Source organism: Bidens hawaiensis, unplaced genomic scaffold (assembly GCF_021521415.1).
Source record: "Bidens hawaiensis isolate Kalapana, Puna unplaced genomic scaffold, B.hawaiensis_p1.1 tig00032005_1, whole genome shotgun sequence".
Taxonomy (NCBI): Eukaryota; Viridiplantae; Streptophyta; class Magnoliopsida; order Asterales; family Asteraceae; genus Bidens; species Bidens hawaiensis.
Genome location: NW_027495406.1, coordinates 76,953 through 88,223, shown reverse-complemented (window position 1 = coordinate 88,223; position 11,271 = coordinate 76,953). Strand labels below are relative to the sequence as shown.

The 11,271-nt window shown below is 41.4% G+C and overlaps 1 protein-coding gene across 1 annotated transcript; it reads right to left on the bottom strand.

Annotated features, from left to right (window-relative positions):
• Positions 1–8,167: 8,167 nt before the first annotated feature.
• Positions 8,168–10,941, bottom strand: LOC143582805 (plant intracellular Ras-group-related LRR protein 7-like). Its single transcript, XM_077065291.1, has 9 exons — positions 10,822–10,941; positions 9,973–10,042; positions 9,830–9,876; positions 9,607–9,715; positions 8,922–9,007; positions 8,707–8,797; positions 8,544–8,629; positions 8,377–8,463; positions 8,168–8,302 (listed from the first exon to the last, which is right to left on the bottom strand). The coding sequence occupies exons 1-9, from the start codon at positions 10,918–10,920 to the stop codon at positions 8,192–8,194; spliced, it is 786 nt and encodes a 261-aa protein (XP_076921406.1). The 5' UTR covers positions 10,921–10,941; the 3' UTR covers positions 8,168–8,191.
• Between the last annotated feature and the right edge of the window lie 330 nt (positions 10,942–11,271).

The window sequence follows — 11,271 nt, the reverse complement described above, 5'->3', positions numbered from 1 at the left end:
TGAATTTTGAATGCTTCACCAAGATGGCTGGCCTGTATGGTGTGGTTACGTCCACTTGCCCTCTTGCTGGTGGGTTGTACGGTGTGTACAGATCCATATCGGCTTTGGCTCCAGGCGCTATGTTCATGTGCGCGCGGAGCTGTGAGCCTCCTGCATGAGTATCTCGCGTCTTCCTCATGCTGTGCACTTCTTCATCACTAAAATCAGCGTGTTCAGTGTGAACAGAGTGACCATCTTCCGGCGCGCGCGCCCTTTTGTTGTTCCTTGAATGGTTTGCTTATCAAACGCGAGCCTTTGTGTTAAGTCGGCTAACTTTTTGTGTTTGACCAGCTCATTGTATTTGTCCATTAAACGTCGTTGTTCGTTTATGAGCCATTCTTTAGGGTCATTGGTTTCAACTTCTGGACCCATTGGTCCTTTTTGTTTCGCGCCAGTCAGATTTTGGAACGTGAGATCGTCTGGAGGAGTTTCAGTCTGGCTATGAGGAGTTGTGATGAAGGGATGGTTACTGGTGGTGCGCGCAGAATCACGCGGCACCCTCAGAAACTGCTGTCCCTCATTAACACCCTCAAGCTCAATATCCTCCAGAACTTGATCGCTGTTTCGAACACCAGAAACCATGGTGAAGTTTTTCAGAGAGAATTGATGAGATGGTGATTTTGTTGCCGTTGTAACAGGTGATGGCGCCAATGAAGAAACGTGGATCGACTCACTGGTAGATGATCAACTTTCCTCGGGTATGAGTATGCTATTTCACCGATGGTTCTCCGGAGTATGAATTCTTCCACCTACAAAACGAGCAGCACCGTGAACTTACCCCTCAGAAAGGGACAGAGGGGTCCTCTTTGGGGTAACCCTCCGGTGTGAGAATAAGAGATTGTAGGAGAAGATAATAATAATCTGAGAGTGAGTAAGGAATTGGAATGTATTTTATTGCTTACCTCCCCTTGTGGAGGTGGTGTGGTATTTATAGTGTTAGGGTTTCCAATGATTGGGCTCAGATCCCATTAGGGCCTTTTTGGCCTCCTCCTATTGCTTTGCGCCACGTGTCCTTAGGACACCTGGTGCTTTTTCATTGATTATTCTCTGACCCAGGTATTTCACCTGACCCATGTGCAATCACGTGGTAGCACATGGGTTTTGCTGAGTTGTCCACCTTTCATTGGCAGCTGTCAACATCAGCATATTCTTATTCCTTAAAGGATACCTTCTGGAAGGTTGTCTGACGAGCACAATCAAGGTTGTCCTTATCCTGATTTGGATAAGGACGAGGTTGATTATGTGCATGTGTGATATGCGCCTATCCTGAGGATGCGCGAGGTCTTCTCTTTATTCTCACGCGCAGATGTTTCATGCGCAGATGTGATATGCGCAAGCATATGTAATATGCGCCACGCGCAGATGCGCCACGCGCAGATGTGATATGCGTGAGCATGTGATATGCGCCGCGCGCAGATGCGCCACGCGCAGATGTGATATGCGTGAGCATATATGGTGCGTGAGCATGTGATACGCGTGAGCATATGTGATATGCGTGAGCATATGTGATATGCGCCATGCGCATAGGTTTTGGCTTTGTGCCTTCATGATATCTTGATTTCAAGCCTCGTCTATATCTTGTGGGTTGACCCGCCCCGCTCGATGTTAAGACGGGTACATACCTCTTCAGTAAGTGTTTGGCTTTCAAATAATGTAAATTGCACAAAAAATTTCCCTTGCTACCACTAAAGACCTTGCGCATATTCCTAATTTGTATGTTTCAGCATATAAAAACTGTATACAAAAATATGAATGAGGAAAGTTTTTAGCGTACATGAAAACACTGTAAAGCCTATATTCTTCCTTGAACAAAACGAAGGGGAATATTTAAAGAACACATTGAACACTAAACACCTTTTTTCACACAATAATGAAATTAAATGGATATATATATACACACACATATATATATAAGTATAAAATAAAAACTCTAGAAACTCATTCTCAACCACATGTTTTTAATTAATATTTAAATCTTGTGGTCTATAATTAAAGTGAATAAAAAATGTAAATATAAATATAACTTTTTTTCTCTCCTGAATAAGTATATAAAAATTAGTAAAAAAATGTTAAAAAATAGCAAAACATTTTTTTTTGATGTTTCGATGTTTTGTATTAAATGTTACAACATATATTACATATAATAAAAAAAAACGATGTTACATAGGGTTTTCGCGGGTTTTCACAACTCAAATGGGTTTTCATTTTAACATATATATATATATATATATATATATATATATATATGATTTGATGCGAACCATACCTGAATATACTACCGTATGAATCACCATCAAAGCCCCCAAAAGTTGCAGAGCGCAATAACCTAAAACCCCCAATTTCAATTAAACAAAATCCACCATCGTTTTGATTTAGTTAAAAACATAAAAAAATGAAACACCGAAGATAGAGATTAGTAAAGGCGCCTCTTGCTCGGAACCCGACGACAGAGTTGTAGACTGGTGATTAGACACAGCCAGTTGCCACCGTCTTAGATATTAAGATTGCTAATGTACAATATAACATATTTTAGTTTAGTGATTGAATCTTCTGTCACCTAATTGAAAGTCAAAGTTATTTACAAAAAGAATATGAGTGAGTCGATTAGAAATCTACCAACGACTGCTGTGTGTTTGGACGGAGAAACCGAAAATCTTCTTCGAAATCAAATACTTGTACTCTGCCTCCGTGAAAAATATGAGTGACCACAGAGAAGAAGTATATGAGGTGGTGATTGTTGTAGAAACGTGAAATGAATCTGACCTGACCCATGACGATGTTTTCACGGACTTCGAGATGAACGAACCACGACTTGCTTGCTTCTGCTCCGACCGCTGCTATGATCTGCTGTGACTTTTGGGGGTGTGGAGGTGACCGCTAAGAAATCCAGAGGATCTCTTGTTCACAGACACAAAAATATGGTGGTGGCTCTTATTGAGCTATTTGCCAACCCTTGATAAGGAGGTGGAGACCTCCTTATATAGGGAGCCTTATGGCCACCATCATGGTACCCTAATGGGCCTAGCCCAGTTAGGGTTACCTCCACAAAACCCCCTCAGCCCAATAACAAATGTATTAGCCCATATAATAAAATAAGCCCAAAACATAATAAATTAGGGTTCTTAGTACCATACCCCGACAAGCCCCCCAAGTCCAGTGTTGCTCCTAGGCGTGCAAGCGTTTAGGTGGAGCACTGGACTTTATAAGGTGTGCTAGATCGTGAGGCGGTTTCTTCCCTTTCCTTCGGCCTTGTCTTTGAGTTTTGGGAGTTTTTCTCCATGATGGTGACATGTTGTGATCCTTATGATGATGATGGTGCACTAGTATGAATAAGATATAGCACGCATCATAATAATAGTGGCGCGGGGCCTGATAATAAAGCTTGCGCACGAGGCGACTTATGAGCTATAATAATAACAAAAGCCTGCGCGCGAAGCGACTTACGAGCTGAGAATAATAAAAGCCTGCGCGCGAGGCGACTTACGAGCTGAGTAATAAAGCTGGCGCGTGCGGCGACGTACGAGCTAAGAATAATAAAGCTGGCGCGCGCGGCGACTTACGAGCTGAAGAATAATGAAGCTTGCGCGCAAGGCGGCTTACGAGCTGTAAAATAATAAAGCTTGGCGCGTGAGGCGACTTACGAGCTGTAGAATAATAAAGCTGGCGCGTGAGGCGACTTACGAGCTTGTAGAATAATGAGAGCCTGCGCGCATGGCGACTTACGAGCTGTAATAATAAAGAAGCTGGCGCGCGAGGCGACTTACGAGCTTGTAGAATAATGAAGCTGGCGCGCAAGGCGACTTACGAGCTTGTAGAATAATGAAGCTGGCGCGCAAGGCGGCTTACGAGCTTGTAGAATAATTAAGCTGGCGCGCAAGGCGGCTTACGAGCTGTAATATGATGATAATGACTGGCCAAGGGCCTCTTCTGCGCAGGATGACTATCCCGGCTTGTCTTCAAAATAATAATGGAGGCACAAACGGCCAGATAATAATAATGATGTCACAGGTGCTTGCGCGGCTCGTGGCCGAACCTTTTAGTATGGCGCGTAGCCATACGGGTTTATGAGTATTCCACCCTTGGCGCGAGGCCTGTGGGTTTATGAGCATTCCACCCTTGGCGCGAGGCCTGTGGGTCTATGAGCATTCCACCCTTGGCGCGAGGCCTGTGGGTCTATGAGCATTCCACCCTTGGCGCGAGGCCTGTGGGTCTATGAGCATTCCACCCTTGGCGCGAGGCCTGTGGGTCTATGAGCATTCCACCCTTGGCGCGAGGCCTGTGGGTCTATGAGCATTCCACCCTTGGCGCGAGGCCTGTGGGTCTATGAGCATTCAACCCTTGGCGCGAGGCCTGTGGGTCTATGAGCATTCCACCCTTGGCGCGAGGCCTGTGGGTCTATGAGCATTCCACCCTTGGCGCGAGGCCTGTGGGTCTATGAGCATTCCACCCTTGGCGCGAGGCCTGTGGGTTTATGGGTATTCCCAACTTTTAAGTTTGAGCTAAGGCTCATATTTTTGGGCTAAGGCCCTGACGTTTTAGAGTTAAGACTCGTCAACACGTTTGAGCTTGAAGCTCGCGCATGTATGTTTACTTCGTTTTAGTTTTAGTTTGATGTCAATATAATGTTGTCATATTGCTCAAATTAATAAAAGGAAGTGTGAAACATGTATGCAAAAACATGTATGCGGTGGTGCGAATGCAAACCGCTGTGGCGAAGAGTGATCGCCGGGAGCGCGCATGCGGAATCCGAAGTTGATCCGCGGTGTCGCGCATGATCTAGAGATTTTGAATGCGTGAGCATCTGTGATGTGTGAGCATGCGTGATGCGTGAGCATGCTTGATGCTCGAGCATGCTTGATGCGTGAGCATGCTTGACGCTTTAGCATGCTTGATGCTCGAGCATGCTTGATGCTTGAGCATGCTTGATGCTCGAGCATGCTTGATGCGTGAGCATGCTTGATGCGTGAGCATGCTTGATGCTTGAGCATCGATGCGTGAGCATACTTAGATGTTTGAGCATGCTTGATGTTTGAGCATGCTTGATGCTTGAGCATCGATGCGTGAGGATGCTTGATGCTTGAGCATGCTTGATGCGTGAGCATCGATGCGTGAGCATGCAAATGTTTGAGCATGCTTGATGCTTGAGCATGCTTGAGCATGTGCTATGCGCCATGAGCATAGGTTTTGGCTATCTTCATGACATCTTGATTTTAAGCCTCGGTCTGTATCTTGTGGGTTGACCTTTCGCGCGCTCGGTGCCTGCGCGCATGTTTGAGCATGCTTGATGTTTGAGCATGCTTGATGCGTGAGCACGCTTGATGCTTGAGCACGCTTGATGCTTGAGCACGCTTGATGCTTGAGCACGCTTGATGCTTGAGCACGCTTGATGCTTGAGCATCGATGCGTGAGCATACCTGATGTTTGAGCATGCTTGATGCGTGAGCATACTTGATGCTTGAGCATGCTTGATGCTTGAGCATCGATGCGTGAGCATACTTGATGTTTGAGCATGCTTGATGCTTGAGCATGCTTGATGCTTGAGCATCGATGCGTGAGCATACTTGATGTTTGAGCATGCTTGATGCTTGAGCATGCTTGATGCTTGAGCATCGATGCGTGAGCATACTTGATGTTTGAGCATGCTTGATGCGTGAGCATCGATGCGTGAGCATACTTGAGGCTTGAGCATGCTTGATGCTTGAGCATGCTTGATGCTTGAGCATCGATGCGTGAGCATACTTGATGTTTGAGCATGCTTGATGCGTGAGCATCGATGCGTGAGCATACTTGAGGCTTGAGCATGCTTGATGCTTGAGCGAACCCAGATCTGATTCAGCACAGATATGAGGGTTTTCCCCAAAATATCGGGTATTTCTTCCTGTGTATTTCCAGATCATTGTTCAGATCCGATAGTATTTCTTCCTGTGTATTTCTTCCAACAGATCTGATAGTATTTCCAGATCTGGAAATATTTTTTAGATCTACGGCAGAACATATCTGAGAGAAGAAATCGTAGATCTGAGATATCGACGAACAGATCTGGAATATTGATGAACAGATCTGAGATATTGATGAACAGATCTGGAATATTGATGAACAGATCTGGAATATTGATCCGTATATCTGAGATCTTGATGAACAGATCTGTAGATCTTGATGAACAGATCCGTAGATCTGATGAACAGATCCGTAGATCTGAGATGCTGATGGACAGATCGGAGGGCCGAAACGAGAAGCGAAGTGTGGTTCATTGCCGTCCCACGGATGGCGCCAAATGTAGAAACGTGAAATGAATCTGACCTGACCCATGACGATGTTTCCACGGACTTCGAGATGAACGAACCACGACTTGCTTGCTTCTGCTCCGACCGCTGCTATGATCTGCTGTGACTTTTGGGGGTGTGGAGGTGACCGCTAAGAAATCCAGAGGATCTCTTGTTCACAGACACAAAAATATAGTGGTGGCTCTTATTGAGCTATTTGCCAACCCTTGATAAGGAGGTGGAGACCTCCTTATATAGGGAGCCTCATGGCCACCATCATGGTACCCTAATGGGCCTAGCCCAGTTAGGGTTACCTTCACAAAACCCCCTCAGCCCAATAACAAATGTATTAGCCCATATAATAAAATAAGCCCAAAACATAATAAATTAGGGTTCTTAGTACCATACCCCGACAATTGTGAATCAGAGAGGGGAGATGTGCTACGATAAGAACAAAACACGTGTGTGGCCGAAAGTGAATAGTGATTTTTATGAGAGGGGTAAGTTTTGGTTTTTAATATATATATAATGTTTTAAAAACCGATTTTGCTTTACTAGTTAGACAAGTTTTAAAAACTTGTCGACATCAAAAATCGTAATTTATTTTAAAATTAGCCACATAGGAAGTTATGTATCATCAATAATTAGTGACATAGGTATTCAGCATAAAATCATAAGTAAGATCTCCTTAGAACTCATTTGGTATGTTAATATTACAAACCCAGCACCAGACATACCAGTTTGACCTATGAAGGCTATAGACATGCTAATAAGACATTAAACCATAAGCCATGTCGCGTTAACTCTGCAAGTAAACTACGAAAAAGAACCTGGGTGCAGAATCCATATGGATGTGCAGCAAGTGGCATGAGAAGTGGTGCAAGGCTGCATCCATTACATATGCATGCTTGTTACATTTTCAAATATGACCCATAATCACAAACTTGATTTTACTTAACCAAAAGATGGAATTTGGATAAGCATCTACGTATGTTTGCCACGTTATGAGTATATTGCAAAAAATGGTAGATCGGGCTCAGCTGCCACATGGGCCGTGTGGCCTTCAAAACCGCCATACTCATTATGGAGAAGGCACGGACCGTGTGGCGTGTGCCCACACTATACGGCCATTTTTTGCTTATTCAATTTTAGTCCTTGGACTTTAAACTCAAGGATGATTAAAATTTAGCACCTCTACCTATTAACGAGTTTTCGGACACGATAGAATACAGGGTCTTACACTCCAGTTCTGAATTTACAATCTCAGACACCTGTCTCTCAGGTGCTGAGAAGACGCAAATAAGTAGACTTCATTGTGCTCAACCGAAACTTCAACCTGGGTCCGGTCATTATCAACGGCATCCATGAAACAAGATGTTTCGGACTAGAATTTGATTTCCCGTAAAGTCTTCTCGGTAATGCGGTTCCTACATTTTCGCATGCTCGGTCTGTGAAAAATCAAATGGAGGGGTAAGAGTCTACAAGGAGTTGGAGTGAACACAAGTGACTCGCATCAAGTACTGATTCAGTGCTGCAATAATTCCCCCAAAAACCACCCAACTTGGTCTCTCACCGAACATTAGTAAAGAACACAAAGGATTCAACGAAACATGTCTCCCTGTTAACGCCACTTCATAGCCAGGATTATTATTTCCAAAATACATTGCTACTTTGTCTTATAAAGCTCATAGCATGACAACTTTAAAAAACCAGAGCACCATTTTGATCCTTTCTATTAAGGCCAATCAAAAGACTAGGAAGGCAAGCTTTACCTGTTACAACTGATCCTTGAATATCTTTATACATCAGAGTCATTTACAACAAATTTTATTAGTTTAGTAACCGGTTATTCATATTAACTGCACACTTCAGAAATAAACTATAACAGATTATAGATCAACACCTTCATCAAGGCCTTTAGAACCGATCATCACATTTGAATCTATTTGCTTGTCAAATTTCTTTTTTCTTCGATCTTCAAACTCGTTAAATCCTTCCATCTGACAGTAAATGCGATTTGTTTAGACCATTTACTTTTGTGGCTTAAACTGAATATATGGGGATCAAAGATTACCTGTTGGAATTGATCCATTGATATGGGATTACCATGCAATGAAATATTCTGTAGAGTCCTGCATTCTTTTAATAAACTTGGAGGAATCTGTAACGAAAACGATGCAAAAAGATTCATCAAAACAAATTCTTTTTCTATCAAAGATTAATACTTTGCAAGAAAGCTACCTGCTTCAGATTGTTATGGTCTAAGCACAGTGACTTCAGATGAACGAGACTGCAAACCGAAGTAGGAAGTTCTTCTATGGAATTTTCTGAACAGAACAAATTATGAAACTTTGAAAGTAAGGCTAACGTAAAGAAATAAAATATAAAGCAAAATGAAGAATACCATTTGCTTGTAGTTCTTCTAAAGAAAAGCAGCTCCCTATAGAATCTGGAAGAGCCTTTAGTTTATTGTTTGACACGTTTAGTAGCAACAACTGCATTTTAAAAGAATTTAAAATGAATGTTACAACAGGCATATGCAGTACAAGTAAAGTACATTGACATTTGAAATACATATAGTTAAGATCCAAATAAAGAATGTTATAGTGAGTGACTTACATTGCGCAAGCTTCCTAGGGTTTCAGGCAGGCTGGTTAAAAGGTTCCCAGATATGGATAACCTCTCAAGTCTCACCAATTGACCAACTGAACCACAGAGCATTAAGAAATTGCAATTTGCATATGTTTGTATTATTAGTTAGTAAATGTTGTAGAAGTCTCTAGGCGCAGCCATGTTCGTCGACTGGGGAGTTGCGAGTATTCGGCCTAGGCGGAGAGTACTCGGGGAGTACTCGGACATGATAAATTATAAAGAAATTACATTTTGGGAATTATATATATGTCAGCTATCATAAGTTATTAATATTAAAAACAAAATACGTGAATATCGACATAAATCAAAAGGCTACTTATTTAAATACTAATGTATTTTTTTAAAATAAATATTCATTCTTTAATATTATAAGCATATTAATAATTTAATTCTCGTCTTTCATGGCATCTCCATGATAAGCAGCAAAAATCCAACAAGTACTGGTGAATAACAACGAAAATTGGTGAAAAATAGCAAAAATCTGACTTGGTCAAGTTGTCCGAGTTTAACCGTCTAGTTCCAGCTCAGAGTTGAAGAAAATCGCCTCGGCACCCTACCGAGTAGTGCGTACTCGCTGAGTACTCAGCCGACAAGACCGTTTCTTACAACATTTTACAAGTTTATGTTTTAATTAGTGACACAGATAAAATACCTTCATCAGGAAAAGTGGTGAGTCGATTCCCATCAAGCATGATGAACTTTATAGACTGAAGTTTCCCGATATTCATTGGAAGACGCTCGATTACATTATTTGCCAAAATCTGAAAACAAGATGCCAACACGCCAAACATTTAAATTTTAAATGACTAAAAAAACTACAGAAATGATAATTCTAAGAAAATACAGATATAATGATGCAAATATTCAGTTTATACCAGCCTCTGAATATTTATTAGCTTGTTGATCTCCTCAGGGACATCAACTGCAATAGCCACAAGAAATAAATAACTGGAATCTAGAACATGATTAACTACGAAAATTGGAGTAAATGATATTCCAATATAAATATATTTATTACCTAATTTATTGTGTGTCAGATCAAGCGTCCGTACAGATTTTCCCAGGTCCAGCACTCCATCTGGAAATGACTGTTACACCAATCACACCAAATCAATATGCTAAACATAGGGCTGTAAACGAACCAAACATTCGGCGAACTATTTGGTGGGAAGTTTGTTTATTAATATATGAACAAACGTGAAAAAGAAATTTCGTTCAATTAACCGAATGAACGAACACGAACAGAGGCCATGCTCATTTAAACTGTCCGTGAACGTTCGACAAGGTGTTCGTTTGCATCCCGTTTATATCCATTAATACTTGTTTGTTTATATTTGTTCATCAAATGTCTTTTACATTATTTTAATGATTTCTCTAATTTTATCATATAGATTAAGCAAAATTATTAACCATTAAACAAAAATGCATACAAGTATTACATGATTAATAAGTAAATTAACATATGAATATAAATGCTAAAGAAAACACCAACACAAACTTGGTAGCCGGACTGAACCGTTGACACTGACCATTCTCGGTTAGCTAAATAAACAAAACGAACAAACTCGAACACGAAATTACATTCAGTTAGACGAACTCGTGAACCGCTCGCTTGTCTGATAAAAGCCAACCAGACGAACATGAACAAGGCCTTGTTCAGTTCGTTTACCGCCCTAAATTAAACCAAAAGGTTTAATTCCACCTAATCAAGATATAATTTAAGAGCACAAAACAACTACCTATTTATGTTCAATTAACCAACAATAAGTTTCAATTTAAACAATCGGAAGACACAAACAAACAAACAAACAAACATAGTTAATTAAATATTAATATCTACAGTAAAAAAAAAAAAGAGTGTACATGCCTTTAATTTAGCGTCTTGTAAGGCTACAATGCCAGTGGCTTGCCATCTGGACAATCGGCTGGCTTTGGAGCCGGCTCCCTTGCTAGCAAAACATCCCATTCTCCGGCGTCGGCTTCCGGCGAGACTTTAATCGGCTAAATAAATAAACAAGGTGGAGTTGTTGTTTGACTTTTTAGATCCGCTTGAGTTGGATTAGATTATTCGCCCGTCATGTGTGGGCCCACACGGCGCGCCAACGTAACGCGATACGTATATAGCCGATTAATAGAACCCGCACGTTAATGTGGGTGTTACCTGGATTTAAACATTTTATTCCGTAATTTAAAAAAGAGCCATAATAGTTTGTATTGTGTGTATGAGTGTATGTCTTGTAAGTTAATTTCATCCATTAGTATGAAGATAACAGTTTCATTATATATACACGAATTGTAGAGTCCGACCTTTGCGATG

Excerpts from the sequence above, each read along its gene's own strand:
- LOC143582805 (XM_077065291.1), bottom strand. The coding sequence starts at position 10,920 with ATGGGATGTTTTGCTAGCAAGGGAGCCGGCTCCAAAGCCAGCCGATTG. Across the intron at positions 9,008-9,606 it reads CACCACTTTTCCTGATGAAG|TTGGTCAATTGGTGAGACTT; the intron begins GTATTTTATCTG and ends TCTGTGGTTCAG. Across the intron at positions 8,464-8,543 it reads ACCATAACAATCTGAAGCAG|ATTCCTCCAAGTTTATTAAA; the intron begins GTAGCTTTCTTG and ends TTTTCGTTACAG.